The sequence below is a fragment of the Zootoca vivipara genome, chromosome 10 (genome assembly GCF_965207765.1).
Source record: "Zootoca vivipara chromosome 10, rZooViv2.hap1.1, whole genome shotgun sequence".
Lineage (NCBI taxonomy): Eukaryota > Metazoa > Chordata > Lepidosauria > Squamata > Lacertidae > Zootoca > Zootoca vivipara.
The window spans coordinates 40,268,483-40,293,512 of record NC_142593.1 but is presented as its reverse complement, the minus strand read 5'-3'; the positions used below and the strand labels follow the sequence as shown (position 1 = coordinate 40,293,512).

The 25,030-nt window shown below is 40.6% G+C and overlaps 1 protein-coding gene across 2 annotated transcripts in view; it reads left to right on the top strand.

Annotated features, from left to right (window-relative positions):
- MAP3K1 (mitogen-activated protein kinase kinase kinase 1) overlaps positions 1 to 25,030 on the top strand; it is a 65,837-nt gene that overhangs the window by 16,591 nt on the left and 24,216 nt on the right. The window contains exons 2-5 of one of the 2 annotated variants that reach the window (XM_060280287.2): positions 20,738 to 20,888; positions 21,932 to 22,138; positions 23,537 to 23,731; positions 24,134 to 24,250. In XM_060280287.2, the coding sequence (XP_060136270.2) occupies positions 20,738 to 20,888; positions 21,932 to 22,138; positions 23,537 to 23,731; positions 24,134 to 24,250 (670 nt within the window). Of the gene's footprint in view, positions 1 to 20,737; positions 20,889 to 21,931; positions 22,139 to 23,530; positions 23,732 to 24,133; positions 24,251 to 25,030 lie in introns of both variants that reach the window. The other variant, XM_060280286.2, reaches the window with a different exon arrangement.

The following is a 25,030-nucleotide window of genomic DNA, read 5'->3' as shown; positions in this document are numbered from 1 at the left end:
CCGACCCAGCGGGACCCGGCAAGGGCAGCAGCGCGCGCTTTGCCGAGCCCCGACTGAGCGGGAACCAGCAAAGGCAGCAGCCCGCCGCCGGCTTGGAGCTCGAGCCAGCAAAGGCAGCAGCGCGCGCTTTGCCGAGCTCCAACAGAGCGGGAGCCAGGAAAGGCAGCAGCGCGCGCTTTGCCGAGCTCCAAGCCGGTGGTGGGCTGCTGCCTTTGCTGGTTCCCGCTCCATTGGAGCTCGGCAAAGCGCGCGGGAGCCGGCAAAGGTTCCTTGGCTGTAACCTGATCCCTTCTGCCCAGACCCCGCCTGGTCGCCGAAGTGGGTGTGGAGATGGAGAAAGAAAGAGAGAGCTAGTCGGGGAGGGGGGGGAGCCGACGGCAAAAAAAAAAAGCAGGAGCGGGGGAAAATCCGGCGGGATGGAAAAGCCCCCAAGTCACACACACACCCCCGCGCGCGCAGAAGAAGCCAGCAAAAGACACGGTGAAGGGAGCGCCTGAGTCCCGGCGAGGAGCAGGACGAGTCGATCGCGGCACCAGCAACAGCAGGAGAGGGGCGGAGGGAGAGCGAGAGAAGTCTCTTTTGTTTTAAATTCCCTGGCTGCAGCGTGAAACTGACACTCAGGAAGAGGGAGGCCCGGGGGCTGATGGGGGATGTAGTTCCGCGTGGCGGGGAAGGCGCACCCCCCCCTTTTCTAGCTCTGGCGGCGGCCTGAGTGCGCTGCCGGGAGGGAAGGACGGGAGCGGGAAGAGGGGGGAAAATCGAGAAGGAAACAAAGAGAAGTTAAAGAGACTGAGGTGGAAGGAAGATAGGGAGAGGGCCACTGCTCAGTGCATGGAGAGCAAACGGCTTTGCATCGAGCTCCAAGCCGGCGGCGGGCTGCTGCCTTTGCTGGTTCCCGCTCAGTCGGGGCTCAGCAAAAAATAAGACACCATAGGCTTATTTTCTTGAGTAAAAATAAATATAAGACATGTCTTAAAATATGAGAAACACGGTATATGTGCTGTCGTGGCAATCAGAGAAGTGTTATGATATGAAAGAAAAAAGAAATGAAAATATTTTAAACATTAAATGCTGTAAAACAGTCTTTAAAAAGTGAAATAAACTAATTTAAGCATATAGTAGTAGCTAAAGTGGTTAACAGACCACACACATCAGTGTGAGGAAATATATAAGGTCTCATGGGCAAAACATGGGAGGTGGAGTAAGCATGTTGCATAGCAAACAGTGATGAATGACAAGTTAAATTTCAGTTCCTGTTTGAATACACTATATTTTTAATATGCTAGTTGTGATAATTTTATGCCTATTAATATTGTTCATAGTTATATTTTATGTTTCTAAACTAACAGAATGACTTTCAATCTGGAAAAGGAAAAAGAAGTGCTAATTTTTCTGAATTTTTTTTTTTCCAGGAAAAAAACCTGGTTTTTTCCCAAGCTTCAAAATTTCTGGAAATTTTACATCTCTAGGTGGAGAAAAAGTACTGGTAGAGAATAGGGAGCAGGTAGAGCTGGTGACAGGGGGGTACAGCACAGCTACCACACACGCAAGTGGTGGTGCCTGGCAGCCAGAGAAGGGAGTCGGGAAGACTGGTCAGAGCCCAGGGACCCCACCCTGCCTTTTTTGGCACCAATTATGTCTATGACCTTTGGCTACAGATTGTTCACTATTTATCTTTCTGAAGGGGAGTGTATAGGGGCAATTCAGGGGATTTTGATTAGACTGTAGTGTAAACCCTCAATTTATGCAGGTATTGCATTCTGGGAATCACACTTAAAGCCCATATTGTGTATAGTCAAAGTATTTCCCCCACAGATGTCCCCACCATTTTTATTTTCCTTTATTTTTGCCAAGGGCATAAAGCTGAATGTACACAAGTTAAATGTGGATAAGTATCATTGTGGTGGTTATGTCATAATTAACAGCTGATTACTATTTTGGCCATATTTAATGGACTGGTTATAGCTTATAAATAGCTTGCCAAATGGTTTAGATAGCCAAACATAAACAGAAGAAGATGCTATTGTCATGTGAGAACCAAACTGCATGATATTCCTGGGAGATCCATCATTTATTGGTCTATACTGTATGTGCATACATACATTCAGGGCATGTTTATTGACTACAGCTGAGGGGGACGGACACACTGGCATTTTCATTAGGGAAACTGTGTAGAGTGTTGCATGAGGTCTTTAGCAAATGAAAATTGCTGTAGAATAACTCATCCTTGAACATACTCCTATAGAGAAGCTCACTTTCCCAAAATCTGCTTTAAATTGTTAAAAACAAACAAAAAACAAGCTATAGATCCTGGAGAATTAGCAATATTAAATGATGAATTCTTGGATGATTTTGGATTTATTTATTTTTTGAGACAGGGTGAATAAAATATAAATGACTCTACTACCATTTTTTTTTTCATTCCCTTTCTCTTCCTCCCAATTTTTAACTTTTTCTGCCATTTGTGAAGTGCCACAAGATGGATAATTTTAAAGGCTTAGTTACTTTTCTTAAATGATAAAAAGCTATAGAACAGACATTTCAGAAATAAAGAGTACTTCTATTGTGACATTAGTACACAATTATCAAAAATTATTAAAGTTCCTTCCAGATGAATGCCTAACTTATACCTTGATTTTAACTGCTCTTGGCAGCTCTTCCATGCGTTATCTGGGTTGCATGCTGTGTCTGCATTTTTTATTTTTTTATTTGTTCAAAATTCATATGCAAGAACACTTTACTTCTTGGGCTATTAAATCAGTTTCTCCTATAGCAGGACTTCATATTCAATCAACAGCTGTAAATATCTGTAGTAAATTGTAGATTGTGTTAGTTCAAAATGAAGACACTGCACTGAAATGATCTATAATCAGCTGACGTTGGTTGCTTGTTTTCCTGTTTCTATCAAAATGTTGCTGCTTTCTTGCTTTCTCTAGACTTTCCACTCCAGTGTTATAATTATGACTGAAAGGCTTTCATGGATGATGAATTTTTCATGGAATTTGATATCACACATTAATTCCTGTTTTGCATGAGTCCAAATGTACCTCTTTTGTTGTTTATAATGCTTATGTTACTATTTATATCTCTGGTCTGGTCTAAAACAGGGAGACAGGGCTAAAACATACCATGGTCAACATATGCTGACAGTGTAGTTGCTGTTTGGTGCAATAGAATAGTTGTGTTTGTACTGTGCAAGAACAGGAAAGCTAGATGTATACTGTCAATGACCATTTTGTGTTCTGTTCCCACCCAACCCTGCGCTGTCGGTGGAATGCATATAAGTGCACCCCATTCCACCCCGCCCCACCCTTTTAGCGCCATGTTTAGTGACTTTCTCGGGTCACTTCCAGGTTTGGCGATCATGTGTCATTCAAAACTTAAATCAAATATATGCAACAACTTTGAAATATTACCTCTCTCTACTAGTTACATTCTTGTTGGGTTTCTTATCTTGGTTATGCTCTGGTAATGAATGGCATGGTGGTTTGTCCATATAGCCTTATCACACGGGGGGGGGGCGGAGAGAGAGAGAGAGACATGAATGTGTACCACCTGAAAATGTGACCTTTGTAACTCTTTTTGTATTTGTGGGCTGCAGATAATGGTGCCTGGAAATGAGAATTTTAGTATTTGAAATAATCCATTTTAAAATATAGAAATGCTGCACTAATTGTGAAGTAGTAAGGAACATCATCATGTAACGCTTCTGTAGAGCTGCAAATATTAATCAGGCTCTGATCTTAAATCAAGGAACTAGCTTTGGAAACCAACACTGACAACCCAGATTTCAGTACACATTCATTTTAGCTACTGCTTCATTAGATTCCCCCCCTCTCCCCCCCCCGTGTGTGTGTGTGTGTGTGTGTGTGTGTGTTTAGGTCAGTGAGAGGCTATGATTTTGCTTTCAAGCTTTAATTCCATGGAAAATGAAATCTCAACTTGGCTGTCTGGTTTTTCTTTCATATTTTCACTATTTATATCCTAGCTTGGTGTAATACTCCATGCAGAAAATCTACAGCAATTAGGATATGGAAATAAATTTGTTCTTTGTGCAAATACTGGTAGATATGATGCACAAAACCCAAATAGTATAAAACTACTAAATATTAAGAGAGCTTTGATCAGGAACTGTTTGTTTCTGTCCATCAATGAAATTACTTTTTTTTTTATCTTGCAGCTTCAAGACACTGTGAACTAAGTGAATAAATAGGAAACCATCAGTATAACCATGCTTACATTTCCTGTGGGAGTAAATAGACGTGTGGCTTGCATGTCATGCTATTGTCAGTTATCTGCAAAAGAGGGAACTGCCAATACTTTATGTTAAGGAGTTTCAAAAGCCCTTGGAAGATAGAAAAAGATAAATAGTGAACAATTTAGCCTATCAATCTGTAGCCAAAGGTCATAGACATAATTGGTGCCAAAAAAGGCAAAAGCCAGACTGGCAGGATTCCAGGTAACCAATAGCTTCTGGGGTATCTGAAATTAGAGTGACCATCTGTTCCATAACCTTTCTCTAAAAGTGAAGATTAGAAACAAAAGGGTAACTGGCATCAAAATATAGGATTTTGAGCTGGCCTTCAATCTTCATGGCATGCTGCTTTCCTGAAAGAGAAGCATTGTTAGTTCCAGCTAGTAGAGAACCTACTTTCTTTACTGATTAAAATCAGTTACCGTAGGATTGGCAGAGGTTGTATTTGCAAGTGGATACCTGCATACCTGCAAACATCTTGCCAACACTATCACGAATCAAGGTATCAGACTTGGTTTGTATTTTTTTTGGGGGGGGGTGGTTTTAAATTATGGCTTTGCAGATTGCTAGTTCACAATTGTACGGGTTGTTATGACTTGTTGAGTGTGAAATGCCCCCAAACCCTCTTCAAGTAATGCATTAGCATATATAACTGGCAGTCCTTATGTTGAAAATATTGTGATTTGTGATCCTTGAAACTTAAAAAAAAAAAAAGCGAACAGAAAGAACAGATTGAGAGAGATGTTAATTTCCTAAGCAATTGGTTATTTAGGAAAATGCTCTTGTACATCCAACCAGAGTGTCAATCTCATTTTGTTTGAATTTGACTGTCACGAAGGACTACAAAAGTATGTACAGTATAATACTTATTAGATGAAAAGCCTCATAAGAAAATTGGCTATACTTGTGTGCTAATTTTCATCCAGGGATATAAATTGGAAAACTCTTTCTAGAAAGCCATTGTGATGGTATAGATAGCATTGTACTTGGATGGGGAGGCTTTGTTGAAATCCTGCTCAGCCATGGAGCTCCCTGGATAACAAAGAGAGAGAGAGACAGAGAGAGAGAATGAGTGTGTTTGTCAGAGTCTTGACCAATTTATGGGGTGGTTGTGAGAATAGAATACGATAATCCCTATATTTGACTTACTCATAAGAACAGTGGATTAGCATATGTGCTGGAAAATTAATTATACTACACTGAATCCAGATTAGGAGAAGCTGCTTCATTAATTTAAAAATAATTGACCAAACTTTTATATGTTGAATGCTTTCTGTAAATTGCAAGAATACACTTAACTGTGTTGTACAAAACTGGGAACCTGACTATTTTTGTCACAAATACTTGTAAATATTTAGGACTACATATATGGTGTATTAAATGCTCTTTTGTAAAATGCTACATCTTCCAAATAGCTAATCTTAAGTAAAGCTTTTAGAGGATATACTCTTCTGTGTTCTTTGTACACAGCTTCACTTAAAAAAAAATTAAATAGGAGGACTTCAATTGGGTTAAAGAAGAAAGAAATGCATCCTAACTTCTCTGTCTAACTGAATGTTCTTGGAGGCTGTTGAAAAGAAATAGGAGTTCATCCCACATGGCCTACATTCATAGAACAAATTGGGAGTGCCAAAAATGCCCTGAAATTAAGCTAGGGAGTGAAAGATTACAATAAAATGTTGCAATGTATCCCTGATACTAGGTTATCTGAGCCAGAAGCTTGGGGGAGAGTTCTGAAAAAAAGCAGGGGTCCCTGCTCTAATTTAGGACTTCATGGGTACTTTCTTAGTTTTTAAAAACATTTTGAAGTGCAGCCAGTCTGCATGCAAGTCAGTGGATCATGGAAGGTTCTGAATCCAATTGGAGGTTTGAGGGGCAAATTGAGTAGATTCACCTTCGATGCAAGCTGACCAGTATAGGTGATGTTTGGCAGATATGGGTGATGCTTGACTGGGAATCCAAACCAGCCTGAGCTTTTCACATCTGACCCACAATATTAGCAGTAAAGTGCACTGCAGGGTTGTCGAACTTCAGCAACGTATTCTCATTACTACATTGGGAAGTGTTTAGAATAAAAGCTTTGAGGAACAAAAGGGACTTCTTCAAACATACTTGAAATGGTAGGTGCTTTGTCTCAAAGTGTGTTGTGCTTTTTGCTTTGATATTTTAGATGTTGATACCGGTAGTGAGCTGCTGAAGAAACCACATGCTTAGAAAGATGAAAGGAAGGGAAGTTTAAACTAGCCCAAGATTTGCCACTTGAAGCTGTTAAAACAGTAGCTTCACTTGCCTGCTTAGGGGGAAATTAAGAGTTAAGATGGAGCAAACAATATCATTCAACTATTTCCCATAGATAGCATTAAACAGGGAGCTGTTGCATTGTTCAAAGACCTGTTACTGCGTTTGAAAATACTAGGGAACCAGGACTTTGCTCTTGTGAACTGGAATTGTCTGTCACTAAAATACTGGATTCTTGTATGAGCTTTGATTAAACCCGAGAATTGAAATGTGGGGTGCCTGATGTGCTATTTGTAGTAGTGATTTCTACATGTATGCTCAAACCAGGAAGTTCCCACAGCTGCCATAATGGGGCCCCACTTGTATTACTGAATGTTATGTTAGCTGTAATTCCTCCATGACACATGCATTATTAGAAAATATAATTATGCAGGTTGACTGAACTATTGCTATGGGAAGTGTAACTTTGGAGTTCCAGGCATGTGTGAAAAATCTCTAACATAACATCACTATTATAATTACTTGCATTTAGATTAACAACTTTGCAAGGTGGCTTAAGGGCTTCAGTAGTCTGCATATGCTTTTTCCTGGCCTTATATTGCGTGTTGACACAATCAGCATTGCAAAATTAAAAATCTAGCAGGCTTGATTTATAATATAAAACTGATTTATAATATAAAACTTTAAAGTAGTTCATTGAACTGGTTTGTGTGAATAATTTTTGTTCTGGGAGCATTATTTTGGTAATAGAAGCTTCTACGTATTCCAGGAACTTAAAATCACAGAACTGTGGAGTTGGGAGGGATCCCAAAGGTCATCGAGTCCAACTCCTTGCAATGCAGGAATCTCAACTAAATCTCAACTAAAGCATCCATGACCATCCAGCCTCTACTTAAAAACATCTAAGGAAGGAGAGTCCATAACCTCCCAAGGGAGTCTGTTTCGCTGTCGAACAGCTCTTACTTTCATAATGTTCTTCCTGATGTTTAGTCGGAATCTTCTTTCTTGTAACTTAAAGCCATTGGTTTGGGCACTACTCTCCAGAACAGGAGAGAACAAGCCTGCTCCATCTTCCATATGATAGCCTTTGAGATATTGGAAGAGGGCTAATCATCTGTCCAATGGCTGTCCAATGAGGTCTTACAAATAGCGGGGGATAGAAGACAAGCAAAATGCGAGGGAGATAGTGAAAGTTACAGGAAATTGAATGTAGATTTCCAAAAAATAGCAAGGAGAGACAAGAGGACCTTCTTAAACGAGCAATGCAAAGAAATAGAGGAAAACAACAGAATGGGGGAAATCAGAGATCTCTTCAAGAACATTGGAGATATGAAAGGAACATTTCGTACAAAGATTACCATAATAAAGGACAAAAGTGGAAATGACCTAACAGAAGCAGAAGACATTAAGAAGAGGTGGCAAGATTACACAGAGGAATTATGCCAGAAAGATATGGAGGTCTCGTACACCCCAGGTAGTGTGGTTGCTGACCTTGAGCCAGACATCCTGGAGAGTGAAGTCAAATGTGCCTTAGAAAGCACTGCTAATAACAAGGCCAGTGGAAATGATGATATTCCAGCTGAACTATTTAAAATTTTAAAAGATGGTGCTGTTAAGGTGCTACACCCAATATGCCAGCAAGTTTGGAAAACTCAGCAGTGGCCAGAGGATTGGAGAAGATCAGTCTACATCCCAATTCCAAAGAAGGGCAGTGCCAAAGAATGCTCCAACTACCGCACAATTGCGCTCATTTCACACACTAGCAAGGTTATGCTTAAAATTCTACAAGGCAGGCTTAAGCAGTATGTGGACCGAGAACTCCCAGAAGTGCAAGCTGGATTTCAAAGAGGCAGAGGAACCAGAGACCAAATTGCAAACATGTGCTGGATTATGGAGAAAGCTAGAGAGTTGCAGAAAAACATCTACTTCTGCTTCATTGACTACGCAAAAGCATTTGGCTGTGTCAACCACAGCAAACTATGGCAAGTTCTTAAAGAAATGGGAGTGCCTGATAATCTCATCTGTCTCCTGAGAAATCTCTATGTGGGACAAGAAGCCACAGTTAGAACTGGTCATGGAATAACTGATTGGTTCAAAACTGGGAAAGGAGTACAACAAGGCTATATATTGTCTCCCTGCTTATTTAACTTATATGCAGAATTCATCATGCGAAAGGCTGGACTGGATGAATCCCAAACTGGAATTAAGATTGTTGGAAGAAATATCAACAACCTCAGATATGCTGATGACACAACCTTGATGGCAGAAAGTGAGGAGGAATTAAAGAACCTTTTTAATGAGGGTGAAAGAGGAGCGCAAAATAGGGTTTGAAGCTCAACATAAAAAAAAGCTAAGATCATGGCCACTGGTCCCATCACCTCCTGGCAAATAGAAGGGGAAGAAATGGAGGCAGTGAGAGATTTTACTTTCTTGGGTTCCATGATCACTGTAGATGGTGACAGCAGTCACAAAATTAAAAGACAGCCGTCTTCTTGGGAGACAAACCTAGACAACATCTTAAAAAGCAGAGACATCAGCTTGCCGACAAAGGTCCATATAGTTACAGCTATGGTTTCCCCAGTAGTGATGTATGGAAGTGAGAGCTGGACCGTAAAGAAGGCTGATCGCCGAAGAATTGATGCTTTTGAATTATGGTGCTGGAGGAGACTCTTGAGAGTCCCATGGACTGCAAGAAGATCAAACCTATCCATTCTTAAGGAAATCAGCCCTGAGTGCTCACTGGAAGGACAGATCGTGAAGCTGAGGCTCCAATACTTTGGCCACCTCATGAGAAGAGAAGAATCCTTGGAAAAGACCCTGATGTTGGGAAAGATTGAGGGCACTAGGAGAAGGGGACGGCAGAGGACAAGATGGTTGGACAGTGTTCTCGAAGTCACCAACATGAGTCTGACGAAACTGCGGGAGGCAGTGGAAGACAGGAGTGCCTGGCGTGCTCTGGTCCAAGGGGTCATAAAGAGTCGGACACGACTAAACGACTAAACAACAACAATCATCTCTCCTCTCAGTCTCCTCCTTCCCAGGCTAACCATGCCCAATTCCATCAAGCATTGCTCTTAAGGCTTAGTTTCCAGACCCTTGATCATCTTGGTCACCCTCTTCTCACACGTTCCAGCTTGTCCATATCCTTCTTAAATTGTGACACCCAGAACTAGACGCAGTACTTCAGGTGTGGTCTGGCCAAGGCAGAAAAGAGTGTTGCTATTATTTCTTGATCGGGAAACTATACTTCTCTTGATGCAGCCTAGAATAGCATTAGCGCTCTCTCTCTCTCTCTCTCTCTCTCTCTCTCTCTCTCTCTCTCTTTCTCTCTCTTTTGTCGCTGCAACATACTGTACTGTTGACTCATGTTAATCTTGTGGTTAACTAAGACCCCTAGATCCTTTTCACATGTACTACCGGTACTAGTAATTCAGGTGTCTCGCATGTTACACTGGTGCAGCTGGTTAATCTATGCCTAATTGTATAACCTTACATTTTCTCCTTTTAAATTCATTTTGTTCATTTGGACCCAGTTCTCCAATCTGTTAATGTAATCTTGAATTCTGGTTTCTGTATCCTGCAGTGTTGGCTACCCTTCCCAGTTTGGTGTCATCTGCAAATTTGATGAACATCCTCTCCATTCCTTCATCCAAGTAGTTTATAAAGACGTTGAACAATAACCCCACTTGTCACTTTTTCCCCAGGATGATGAAGAACAACTAGTGAGCTACAAATCCACCTAACAGTTACCTTTTTCATCCACTTATTTATTTATGTTACTTATTAAAATATTTATAGACCACAGTTCCCTAAAAATCCAGCATACAAAATTACAAGGAGGACAATAAAAACGTCAATAAAAAGTGTCAATAAAAACATCAACTTCATTTGGTTACAGTCCACCATATTTTATAGACTCCATTATAGTGTTAACAATCTGGCTCCTCTGTTGCAAGCTGCAAGTGGCAAAGAAATCATGAAACCTTATTAGCCTGCAGAAATATGTATCCAAAAGAAGCCAGTGTTTGTGGCCTTTTGCATTCTTTAAATGTCAAATTCTCCTTAGGCTCAAGAGGCACAATTTCCGTTTACAGTTACTCCAGCTGTTTGTGAGTGTGGTAGTCTTATTAAATTAAATTCTCTTTGAGTGTACATATTATAGAATATCTATTTGTATTTACAGTTTGCATAAAGTTTGTTTGCAACAGATGATTATACAGTGGGTTGCACTGAATTATTCTAAAATAATTAAATGGATGAATATTTTCTTTTGTCCCTGAATATGAACAAGCAATGATTGCAAACTGGATTAATTACCATTTGGATTACAAATGAAAAATAAGGCTCTGATTAATCAAAGTTGGCAACTGACTGCTTTGAGAGACCTGAATATCTTCTCTATTCTGTTTTTGCCTCTTACACATTATTCCTACTTATGGCCATCTCCATTAAGGATAGATTGGGTAAATGAATAGATGACACAAGGAAGAATACATGCAGAAATGTCCAAAATGCCATTGGAACGAAGGTTTGCTGGAATTACCAAACTTGGATTGCTTGAAATACTGCCTTACCCCTTACATACGCAGTAGGTTTTTCTTCTTGGAAGTTGCTAAAACATGAAACACAGTCCATTGCACATTGGAGCAGGGCGTCAGTGTAGCTACCCCTGATTTGCATAACATTGTTCCTGCTGAGATATGACATGTGCCCACTATTAGTGGTTTCCAGAAACTACACTATATATATTTTTTCCCCACAGTGTTTTCCAGCTTTATTTATTTAGGTGTCTGCCTTCAGTGTTTTGTATCATGTTAAAACCTATTTTTGTTTTTATTGTGTGATTGGAACTTTATGAAAGGCAATCATAAACTATTTATAATTTATATTAAAGTCCTAAGGCATTTAGGGCTTTAAAGTACTATAATCACCAACCCTTTGAATTCTGCCTGGAAATGGACCAGTAGCAAGCACAGTTGTGTTAAGAACTGGTGAGAGCTGTTCTTTATAATCAAGCTCAGTTTTCTGCATTGTGGGCTAAATTAAGTTTTCAAGAAGTCTTCACAAACCCTCCTGCATATAACACATTTTCGTTGTTTAATCTGAAGGTTTTCAGGGCATGAATGACAATGACTAGGCTATCTCTGTCTTAGGAGAACCTCACAGCTGATAGAAGGTGCAGCATGTAATAGGTGATGCTTTAGCTCCCTTAAACTGCAACCTTTTTCTCCTGGGGAAGAGGATTCCTGTCCAGAACAGGTTCGACAGCACCTCCCTGAGGAGATTAATTTGCCACCCCAAAACACCACGATCTTTTCTGCGTTCATCTTCAGTTTACTAGTGTTCATTGCACATCTCATATACTTGATTGAGTACTTGAACTGCCTAACCTGAATCTGATGAAAAAGAGTAGAGTTGGGTGTCATCAGCATACCGATAACACTCTACTGCAGATTTCCATGTACAGTAATGTCAGTTAGATTTCATGTAAGTGCTAAAGAGCACAGGATATGAGATTAAACTCTGTGGAACTCCATAGTGTAAATGTCATGGATCCAAACTCTTAATCTCTCATATGGACCTATGGAATTGGCTATCCAAGGAGTCTTCTCTATCCAGATGCCCTATCTAGTAGGAGTGTTTTAGGAAAATGAACAGGGTAGTATGCCCTCTGTCCTTCCCTTGTCAAAGTTTTTCCATCTTGGCAACCAAGTCTGTGCTGAAACCTGAGCCTAAAACCAGGTAATCAGTTTATACCAAGAATGTCTGGAGTTGCATGGTAACCACACATTCAAGCCCCTTTCCCAAGACTTTTGACAAAGTCCCCCATTACATTATTGTGGAGAAGCTGGTGAAGCTTGGGCTGGATGAGATAACTGTTAGGTGGATTTGTAGCTGGTCAGTTTACTGAACCCAAACAGTGCTCACAACGAGAGCCAGTGTGGTGGTGTGGTTAAGAGCGGTGGACTCATAATCTGCCGGGTTCGCGTCTCCACTCCTCCACATGCAGCTGCTGGGTGACCTTGGGCTAGTCACACTTCTCTGAAGTCTCTCAGCCTCACTCACCTCACAAAGTGTTTGTTGTGCAGGAGGAAGAGAAAGGAGATTGTTAGCCGCTTTGAGACTCCTTAGGGTAGTGATAAAGCAGGATATCAAATCCAAACTCCTCCTCCTCCTCTTCTCCTCCTCCTCCTCCTCCTCGATGGTTCCTAAGAATCCTGGAAAAAGATGACAAGTGGTGTGCAGTACATGACCACAGGGTTCTGTCCTGGGCCCATTGTTGTTCAGCCAGATGGAGATGGTCAGTAACCATCCTGGCATCCAGAGATCTCCAGGTCGTTGCAGTTGGACATGCGCCAGTCACAAATTGTGACTGGCACCTGGGGAATTTCGAACACTGACTATGTCCTGTTCTGGGCACCACAATTTAAGAAGGATATTGACATTCTGAAATGTGCAGAGGAGGGAAACCAAGGTGATCAAGGGTCTGGAAATGAAGCCTTATGAGTAATGGAGTTAGGTATGTTTAGCCTAGAAATGAGGAGACTGAGAAGAGAGATTATATCCATCATATCCATGATACCCAGTTTCAGCATCCCTTTCTTGGAATCATAGAATTATAGAGTTGGACGAGACCTCAAGGGTCATCTAGTCCAACCCCCTGCAATGCAGGAATCTCAAGTAAAGCATCCTTGCCAGATGGCCATTCAAACTGCTTAAAAACCTCCAGTGAAGGGGGGTCTACTACCTTTCAAGTGAGTCTGTTCAAATGTTGGACAACTCTTACCACCAGGAAGTTCTTCCTGATGTTTAGTCGGAATCTCCCTTCTTGAAACTTGGAAGCCATTGGTTCGGATCCTATCCTCCAGAGCAGGAGAAAACAAGCTTGCGCCTTCTTCCATGTGACAGCCCATTAGATATCTGAAAAGGGTGCTGAAACTGGGTGATACTTGTTACAATCCTTAAAGTCCAAGGAACCTCCGGCATCTGTGCCTTCCAAGTAGTCCATCAGCCTCAAGTGGGCAACCTATAATGTTTGACCACCCATTTGAATTTGGATTAAGAATGTTTCATTTGAGTATACAGTGGTGAACTTGTTTTGATAGCCAGCCCAAATGAAAGTGCCCTGGTAATGAGGAATGAGTACCAGATCAGAAGGTTATTTACCAACAATGATGATTAATGCTACAGAGACTTACTTGTGATTAGTGATAATGTCTAGCTATAGCATTGTTTGGCCATAAAACCTTTGGGTGTCAGATCTTAACAAGTACTTGACTTTTCACTAAGCATCTGGGATTGGGGGAAGATTTTGGGTCAGTAGGTATGATTTACAGTTGACTTGACCCTGGGTACCCAAGCCAAATGAGGAACCCTCCCCCTTTATGTGGCAAATAGAACTCTCTGTACACTCATGTGTTATCTGTTGACAGTGTCTGCAGTTTTAAAACCACTGTTTGTGTGTCTGGGAATTGGTGTTCTTTTTGCTTCTGGAGTTCAAGAGCAGCTGGTTTTGATGTTCTTCCTGGATCCTTAGTTTTCTTGCTGATGACAGAAGCAATACCTTCTCTAAATATTTCAACTTGTATTGCCTGTGCTTTAAAATTATTATTGGACATTATCATATTGTCCTTAGTCAAATACAAATGTTTTCAGTAAACTAAATAGGTTTTTTTAAAAGAAGAATTTATTTAAAACACATGCTTTTATTATTGACATCATATGATTAATCCTGCACAGAAGTTAAATCAAATCCATTATATGTGGTCTGTCTACCAACATAAACAACATATGCCAGAATAAAACAAATCTTCCATTAAAGAAATATTTAGAATTTCCAGGTGCTCTTGGAGGAAACTGATTTTCTAGATCCATTTCATTTTGGGTTTAGGACCAGGTTTAGTATACTGCTTTGGTCACAGTGTATGATGGACATCTGTTGAGAGAAACAGGGGAAATGTATCCTACTGAATTTTCCTCGTTAATTCTCAACAGCTTTCAATGCTATTGACCATGATATCCTTCTGGAGTGGCTGTCCAAGTTAGGGGTGGGTGCCACTGCTTTGCGGTGGTTCCGGTCCTGCTTGTATTATCAATTCCAGAGGGTGGTGCTTGGGGAGTGCACACTGTGGCCTTCAGTGTGTGATTTCTCAGGGTTCGATTTTATCCTCCATGCTGTTTAATATCTACATGGAGCTGCTGAGTGAGGTCATCCAGAGTCTAGCAAAATGCTGATGGCACACATGTAGTTTGAATGTGGGTAAAACATTGCAAATATTAAGTAAAACAGGCAATAGCAATTGGACAATAGGAATTGAACGGTATTCTTTAGTTAAATAGATTCAAATCTTTTGATGCACAATTTACTCTTTCTCGCGTTAACCGCTTAACTGAAAACACATTTGAAATTAGCTGGTAGAAGATAATCTGTGGTAGGGCCTTCTCAACAGTGCACTGAGGTTTGGAACTCCCAGGAATTTTCAGTCCCTCTCCTTAGGTGGACAGAGGCAAATGCATAGCTCTCTTAAAATACTTTTATTTTCTCTGAGCCAAAATAATGTCTTTCCTCAGTTCCTTTTCTGGGTGCTTTTCTGCTGGGAAATTGGATTGTTCTGTTAACAGCTATTTAATTTGCTGTGCATTGTTTAAATATATATTAGTTTTAATGTTTGCTGCCCTGAGGATCCTTTTGCTCCAAATTTTTGATTAAAATGTGTTTTCTATGACTGATGTACAGTAAGCTTGGAACTTATGTGCATTTAACTTTTGCACATTCAGCTTTATGCGCTTGGCAATTTCCCCCCGAAAAAATAAGAAAGGGTGGGCACCTGGGAAAAAAGACTTTGGCAATTCCACCTGCCATTGAACCCAATATGTTTTGGCTATATGTGATTTTGGCTTTAGGCGTGATCCCTGGAACATAACCCCTGCCTACGTTGTGGGTTTACTGTACTTTGTGGGTTTACTGTACTTTGTGTGAGCAGAGCCCATGTCTATTTATTAAATACTAAAAGTTTGGCTCATGTGACTATTTTCTGTCTTCCCCTTCATTAAGAATCTGGTCTGGAACTATTTATCTGACTAGTTGATCTGAATGAGTATTTTTACTTAGTGCATAATGAATAAAACACAATTAAACAGCATGGCTCTTTTAAACTGACACAAAATATTAACTACTTGCATGGTACAGCTTACAAGACAAAGTTGCTTACTTGTCTAGGTTTTGTTTAAGAACTTCCTCAACAGGTGTATGTATCTAAATATAGAAATCCTATAATTTTCTTTAAGACAGGGTGGAGAATGTTCTTCCTATGAAAGGCCACTGACGCACAAGACTAAGTCAGCGAGGAGCTGCATCTGATTCTAAGTGTAGTAGCCAGAGCCAAAAGTGGGTGGTGGTAGCAGGATTGCCTCCTTTCTACCCCCCCCCCCTCACTAGTCACACACAGGAGATGACAGTCAGGATAGCTGCATGGCTCCTCCCTCCAGAGCCAGTGTGGTGTAGTGGTTAAGAGCGGTGGACTCGTAATCTGGTGAACCGGGTTCGCATCTCCGCTCCTCCACATGCAGCTGCTGAGTGACCTTGGGCTAGTCACACTTCTCTGAAGTCTCTCAGCCTCACCTCACAGGAAGAAGAAGAGGAAAAGTTTGGATTTGATATCCCGCTTTATCGACCCGGCTAACATTCTCCTTTCCAGACACCCTGTGAGGTAGGTGGGGCTGAGAGACTTCAGAGAAGTGTGACTAGCCCAAAGTCACCCAGCAGCTGCATGTGGAAGAGCGGAGACAGAGTGTTTGTTGTGGGGGAGGAAGGGAAAGGAGAATGTTAGCCGCTTTGAGACTCCTTAGGGTAGTGATAAAGCGGGATATGTGGAATAAGTGAAAACCATGCTTTAGGAAAAGGCATCAAATTTATGCAGTGGGCCAGACTGCAGTAAGGGAGTGGCCAAGCCTGAAGGGGCAAGCTGACTGGTTGCCTGGGGGAGCCAAAAACACAGGAAAGCAGTGAAGGGTGGAATGGGTGGGAGAAAAGATAATAAAATGATATTGTGGACCAAGGGATGGATATCACTGGGGGACCAACTGGCTGCTCACTGGCAGAGGCCTGATGGGAGCACTGAAGGTGAAAGGAATGGGCAGAAAAGGCACAGAAAAATGGGAAAGCAAATTGGGTGGCATCTGGAGGAAAAAATGTTGTGGAAACAGGAGCAAGTGCAAGCCAAACAGCACCTAATTTGCTGTTCCTTGCAGACACCATACTGTTATGTGCTTGGCACTTTATTTAACATAACTCCATGTTGCAACAAGATCGGAGACAAATGCGAATAACATGAAAAAAGTTACATTACCAAATGAAACTTAAAGACCTTGAAGCTGTGTTCTCAATTGTATCCAGTAGTGATGTTGCTTTCTGTCTGCTGCCTTTGTTTTGGCGCTGAAGTTCAGATATTCAGAAATTGACCGCTTGCATACTTGGATGAACATGCAATTTGAATCTGAGCATTTTGAATGTGCAACGTTGAAGGTCATTCTTGGTTTCAGATAAAAAATTTTTTTACAGCTTGTCTATCTATCTGAGAGAGAAATCTTTTCAGCCGGTAATTCCCACCTCCATTTAAATAACTGTTATATTTTGTGTAAACTAGAGCAGATTGGATTTACTGTCACATGAGAAGAAACTAGTTGCCGTTGGCCTTTTTTTTAGAGAGAAAGAACAAGTAAAGACTGTGAAGCTTTCACTGCTAGAGTACATTGTTAATAAATGCTTGTCCAAGTACTTGTTATAGCGGCTGAGAAGTCAACAGTGGACATGAGAACACCCAGAAGAATGTGGTTGAGTCTTTGGCTGCCTTAGTATCCTTTTTGCAAAGGATTTTCATTGTGCAGTACAGTATATCAGATCTCATAGAAATATAGCTGTAATTTTATTTTAGTTTGCAGTGGAAGAATATCTAGCATATTCTTTCGAGTTATATTGATGCTAATCCTAATATTTCAGCAATTCTTCTCCCAATAGTAAAATGTGTTTATTATGTGTAGATGCACTGAGCACCCAGGTTAAGGAAGGAATGGATTCCTTTATATATTAGGATGAGAGATGTGGGGAAATATTCATTTTTTTATAAAAAAAAGATTCCAGCAGCAAATTTTGTGGATATGATTTTCTTTTTGAGCCTTCAGCCTGAAAAGAAGCAAGTGATGTAAAGGGGATGCAGGGGAAAGAGGTGGAATTTATGTTGCAGCCAGTGTTAGAAACTGGGATAGAAAATCTACGAACTAAATGGCTCCTGGGACCTGGGGGTTGTGGGCACCAAAACAGAATATCTAGTTGCTATTTGGGGTGGGGGTGTCGGCAACACTTTTATTATTTTGATAAGCATGAACTAATACACAATTCACATAAGTGACACATTGTTAATATCACATTTTAAACAGAAAATGTTAATGCATGTTTAATTTGGTGTTTACAATAAAAATATTGGTACCAGAACTCCAGTTGCAGCACCTGTGAACCAATATGTAACATTTGTTTATCTCTGACAGGTGTGGATATTGATGCTGTCTCAACACCATTGCTTTCAATGGAATGCACATCCAGAATGTGGATGAGGATTTGCATCCACATTCTGAAGGCATTCTAGATGCACATCCCACTGAAAGCAGTGCCACTGCGATAGGAGACATCCATACTCAGGTGCATATTTGAATGCACATCTGTGTCCCCCCTGCAGTTACTGATCTAAAATCAGCGCTGGCACACCACAGGGATCTAAGCGTGCTAAGTCCCTACCTGTAGTCATTGTATACATACGATTGTGTATCATCTGACCCGTCTACTGCAATTATTAAGTTTACCGATGACACCACCATAATGGGTCTAATAACAGGTGGAGACAAATCAGCGTATAGAGGGGAGGTCAAAAAAATATCTACATGGTGCCTAGAGAACAACTTGCACCTTAATATTAGCAAGACAAAGGAGGTGGTGTTGGACTTCCGGAGGAAGAGAGGAGATCTAGCCCCGCTGTACATCGGGGAGGGCTGTGTGGAGAGTGTCTCTTCCTTTAAATTCCTACCGGTAGGAGTTTATCTCAGTGAAGACCTTACTTGGAAAATCAGTACAACCCAGGTGGTTAAGAAAGCCCAACAGAGCTCAATTTCCTTAGAGTATTGTGAAAGAACAATGTCAAACAACATTTGATTATCTCCTTCTACTGGTCCACAATAGAAAGTATCCTTTCATACAGCATCACGGTGTGGTACGCTGGCTGGACATCAGTGGATAGGAAGTGCCTACAGAGGGTGGTAAATACAGCACAAGATATTATGGGCTGTCCCGTGAATCCGCTGGATGACATCGCGGAAGACCATTGCCTCAGGAGAGTAAGGAAAATTATTAGGGATGATTCACACCCTGGCCGGCACTTTTTTGATCTGCCCTTGAGCAGAAGATATAGAAGCATGATTAGTCGCACCAACAGGGTAAAGAACAGCTTCTATCCGTGGGCTGTTAGGCTACTGAATAAAAATATAACAACAGGGCAACTGACTTTCTGGTTTGGTGGGTGTGCGTCAGTAAATGAGGGGAATTAAGACTAAGAGAGCTGAGTGGGGGTGCTTGTGTAATCTCACTGTATACAAGTTGTACAAGTGACAATAAAGTATTTCAATTTCAATCTAGCCATATGTATATATATATATGGGGAAGCTAGCTCCCATACCTATATCTCCTTAGTATAAAGTAAATGGTGAAGATGGAGAATGAAAAGAAGAAATATCTTTGTCTTTGTCCTTCTTTCCCCTCTGAATAGTGTGTATGCATCTATCCATCTATCTAATATCTATATTTAACGGGCACACATGGAGTTGGGGGAGAATGTAACAGAAGGTTCAAGCAAATACAGAATCATTCTTGAACTTTTTGGGGGGTCGGGGAACATTGCAGCATTTATATATATTGGTGTACCCCAACTGGTTGCCCACAGTTAAAAATGGCAAGCTGTTTCGGGTTCCAGAGTTGTGAAACAGTAACAAGAATGTCGCTCACTGATGTGCTTTTGCCATTTAGTAGTGTGTGTGTGTGTGTTCATGTATAAACTAAAATTTGTATATAAATGGGTAGGTGACTTTGAGGCTGTTTTGGGGGCAATCATTAATCTCAAGACTACAGAGCGTCAGTGATGATGGATGCTGACAGTGATTGCTGCTGTGGTTGATTATGGTGTTTTTTTAAAAACTTCAACTGATGTAGTCTATACAAACAGTGACTTGACTATGGTAGTTTATAATAGTAGTATGGACAAACATGGAATATAAATTGATTCTATATTTGTCAGAGAAGCAATTGGCCTTTGAAAAAAATATTAATTTGCATTCAGCCATTTAAATGTTCAGAATGATACTTAAGTACATTAACTAGTTCATTTTAAGTAGTTTATTCTTTTTGAGTGCCAAGAGAATTTTACTTTCAGATGTGCAGGAAGATTGTTATTGGCTTAGCAGTGGATTTAACTAGAGTCACCGTTATTAATCATGGTCTTGTTGCTTCTGTTAATCTTGGACTTTGGGGGAGTATGTTTGGCTCTTAAAATAGATGAATTAAAAACTGTTTGAAGATTTGTAGTTCTCGTTGCCTAGAAATGTTTATAAATTCATAGTGCTGAAAAACCTTAATATAGCATTGTTTCTCCAGGTTTTCTCTTCTAATTTGATCTTTTAAAAAAAAATCCATACACAAATAACTTTGGAAAGAGGCCATATACAATGCTGTTCATTATATTATTAATTACCCACCTACCACCCTAAAGTCCCAGGGCAGGTTACAGCAATTAAAGCAGAGTGTTAAAAACAGTTTAAAATAACTTAAAATCACATGCACAATTCATGTCAAAGGTTCCTCAGAAACTTCCTGTGATTGCAGCCCCATGTCTTAAGAACCATGCGTTTATTGCAGTATCAGGCTATGGTAGGTCAGTAGCTTGAGGGAATTCTTGAGTGAATTTTTTTTAAGGTCTACTAAAACAGCCTTTCTTTCATACTTGATGCTTTATATTTGGAGTAGATGCACTCCAAATAACGGGGTAGCAGAATGTCTGCATTATCAGTTTAAGAGGTTTGCATCTGTTGCTGAAATCAACCGTTTAGCAATTACAGGGGGAGTAAAATATGGAGGTTCAAGGGTTAAGCATGCCACTGTGTTTATTGACAATCACATTTATGGTCTCTGCTTTTTCTTTACTGTAGTCGTGACATGGAGAATAAAGAAACCCTCAGGGGGTTGCAGAAAATGGATGACCGCCCAGAAGAGCGCATGATCAGGGAGAAACTCAAGGCAACATGTATGCCTGCTTGGAAGCATGAATGGCTTGAAAGGAGGAGTAGGAGAGGCCCTGTGGTAAGTAATGCTCCGGGAAAGGCACTGGCGTTTATGCTTTTAAAAAGCCTGCTTGCTGATTCTTGCACAGCAGAACCTTAGTGTTAACATCTGGGTATCTCTTGTCTTGTAATTCCTCTTGATTAATTTCTGTGAATTGCTGATTGCGAAGCTTTAAATTCCTAACAATGTACAAGTCTACTGCATATTGTGGAAGTCAACTCCAACTTACGTTTGTATTGCTCAAAATAACTACAACACTGCCCTCTATCGTTACCATTTTAAATTTAATCTCTTGGAGGAAAAAAACATATTCATATTCAAAGCCAGCAAGCGTAAAAAATAAGGATCCGACAAAGGTGGTGGTGAGGAAGCTTTTTCAAGCTCTCAAAAAATAAATACAAATGTCAAATGATTAAAAAAAAATTTTGTATACTAACATCCTGGTTAGGCACTACACAGTGAGAAGAGCATAGGAAAGTGGGTTGGTAAAAGGTGCAGTGGAAGAAGAGAGACACCCACCACTTTTAACAGACATTACACAAAAATATGATTTGATAAATATGGCAGTTGTATAAAGAACTGTTTTACTAGTATACAGCCAAAAAGGGTTTGGACTTATATTTCTCATACTGCAGCTCACCCCTAACTATATGGCAAATGTCTTTTCCAAAATTGTGTGATATCACTTTGCATGCAGTTGCAAAAGAAAAGCTTTTTCAAGCTTTGAGGCACTTTGGAGTCCTTTAAAAAAAGTTGTTTATTTACCCAGTATTGAAGGTTACAGTATACTTCTTTCCAGGTATTCAGACCTTGGTTACCAAGACTAACAATTCCCCATACTGCATCTGGCAGGTTTTCATTTTGCCAGGTGAACATCATCTGCCTGGAGCACATGTTCTTTTGACTTGAAATAGAATCTCATAAGCACTGAGAATAAACTGACAGGTTTCAGTGTGAATCCAGTAAATATTTGTATACCCAGAACTTCACTGTGAGTATTTTATTTTATTTTAAGAAGACCTTTAGGTAACCATAAATCACTTCATATCTTCCTTGAAAAGGTAGTAAAACCAATACCAATAAAAGGTGATGGCTGTGAAGCAAACAAACCAGCTACGGAGCCTGTTTCTGAGGGACAAACAAGTGCTACTTCACCTACTCAGAAGGGGAGGCGGAGCCCTTCTCCTAGCAGTTCCTCTTCTTCCTCATCTAGGGCGGTTAAATCGGAATCACCAGGTGTAAGAAGGAAAAGGTTATCTCCTGTGCCGGTAAGTTAAAAGTTCTTATGCATGGGTCGGCAAACTTTGGCCTGGGGACCGGATCCGGCCCAATTGCCTTCTGGATCTGGCCCGTGGACGGTCTGGGAATCGCTGCGTGGATCTGATTCTGATCATTTGGGCTGCGCCATTCTCCCCCCTCTACCTCACACACACCACGACGACACCTCCTCCCTCCCTCCTCCTGGCTTCTCCCCGCCCTGCCTAGAGGAGGAAGGGGGCTGGGCTTTGTTGGTGCCAGCCCTTCTCCAGAGCCCTTTCGCGCACCACTCATTGTCCTGCTGTCGCTCCCTGCTGCTCGCAAGACACAGGAGCCGCGGTTGGCTGAGCGCCCCTCTCAAGCGGCCGCCATTTAAAGCAGCCCCTCTCCGGAGCCCTTTTGCGCAGCACTCACCATCCCTCATTCATCCCCCCCCCCAAATATAGTCCGCCCCCCCACAAGGTCTGAGGGACAGTGGACCAGCCCCCTGCTGAAAAGATTTGCCGACCATTGCTCTTATGTAACGGAGTATAGCCTATGGCCATGATATTTCAAGTACCCGTGTTTCTCATATTATAAGACACGTCTTATATTTATTTTTTCCTCAAAAAAACACACTATGGCTTATTTTCAAGGGATGTCTTATATTTTTCCTCCTCCTCCTGCCGCGGCCGGCATTGCTGCTGCGCCTATCACTATGTCTTATTTTCGGGGTATGGCGTATATTCCTTGAATGCTTAAAAATCCTGCTATGGCTTATTTTATGGGTATGTCTTAAAATATGAGAAACAGGGTATATCTACTCCTGTCTATCCATTTTGGTAAGCAGGGGAGATCTTGCTTGCAGGTCCTGGCACCAGCTTAGGTTCAGTTGGCAGCAACTACATAGATAGCTGGGATTTCCTACTCAACAAGATCAGCCTTCATCCCTGATACTGTAGTGCATTATTGAAGTCCATTTTGTTCTAGCAGATTTTGGAGCAATGGATGTTTTGATCTGACTCCTTTGGTTACATTTCTGTGTCATTGAGTGTATCTTGTGTCTATTACTGCTACTACATTTAATATTGTTTTTAAAAGAAACTTAATGTAAGCCTCTACAGGTGTCTTCATTCTGAACATGAAGGGTATGGTGTGGGTCTAAAAAAGTAGTAGCCATAATTTGAATAACGTCTGAGAAACCCAGCATAGAAATTTTTATTTTCTGCAATTGTTTGGAAGTGATGGTACCATTTCTGTACTATCAAAATATGGTGGGCAACCAGTAGATCACTTCTTCCTTTACAACTTAACAGATATGAAAGACACAGTGGGCAGTGTAAAACATTTCTATATTGGAAGAGTGGAGGTTGAATTCCTTTGGCAACATTATTGCAAGCTAATTGAAATAAATTGGTTTTAAGTTTCAGAGTGGACGAATTACACCACCACGAAGAGCTCCATCTCCAGATGGCTTCTCACCATATAGTCCTGAGGAAACAAATCGGCGGGTCAACAAGGTCATGAGGGCCAGATTGTACCTCTTACAGCAGATAGGACCGAATTCTTTCTTGATAGGAGGAGACAGCCCAGACAATAAATATAGGGTATTCATTGGTCCTCAGGTATGAATTGCAGTTTTACTTTTAATTATAAAGTACACTAATTTGAGAAGATAAAGTCGTAATTACTATTGTATGTTCAATAGCACACTGTAGTACTATTTTCTAGTGTGTTAATTTCTACATGTAATGAGTAGGCATTAGAAGAAGCACCAGCTAAGCATAAATAGTTGTATTAGCTTCAGGTTGGTTATATCTGAGAACAACATAGATTGTTTGCTTTGCCATAAATCATCCATCAGCCCATGGAAGGATAGCTGTCATAAATAAACCATGCTCATAACAGATTTGTTTTTCTAAACTAAATACAGAAGTATAATCCTAATAACTCTTTATTTAATATAGTAACTTGTGTCTTTTGAAAGAAAACAGTCATAATAAGCACACTAAAATCTTTGTTTACAGACCTGCAGCTGTGGGCGTGGAACATTTTGCATTCATCTCCTATTTGTTATGCTTCGTGTGTTTCAACTTGAATCTTCAGATCCAATGCTTTGGCGAAAAACCTTGAAGAACTTTGAGGTAGTGTTATCCTGTCTCTTCTATCATGGATATACAATGGTTACTGCAAATACATTAAAGCTGCTAAAATTTACTATTCAGAAATCACATTGTAGTGCTGTTTAAGTTTGGCTAGTGTTACTTTGTTTCTGAAATCTCTGTTAATGGCCAACGATATTACAGCAACATCGAATAAGTTGTTATGGTTTACGGAAAATTCTCCACCAATAGCCCTCTACTTTAATAGCTGGAGGTTAGTGCTCACTTAATAGAGTGGACTACTAGGAGTGGGAAGTGGAATACTATGTTCCTTCTCCACAGCCCTTTCCTTCTTACCTTAACTTCATCAGTAATGATGTTTACCAATTCTTAACATGGTTTCTTGACTTAGCTGATGTCAGTTGTGGTGCATCTTGCAACCATGGTGGATAGCGATCACAGAGTTTCTTAAACATCAATTGCATGTGCTCCACCCTAAAAGTGGAGATGTTAAAATAAAGCACGTAAAATCAGGAACACACTTCAAGAGAATAGGACATCAATATCTTCCTGCAATTTCTTCTGTTCCTTCTCTGCTTCTACTTAACAATGTAGATAGATGCAGAAGCGCTGTTGGCTAATGTTAAATTGCAAGACTTTGCTGGTCATGAAGGTGCATCCAGTTAGGATCTGGTCAAAATTCAGGATCTATGTCCACATGCCTTAAATGAAGTGGCTTTAATTTTTGAACGTGAGGTGTGATTTTAATTGTTTATAAGATGGATCCAACCATCCCTTATTGGTGGTGGAGGAGGAAAACTT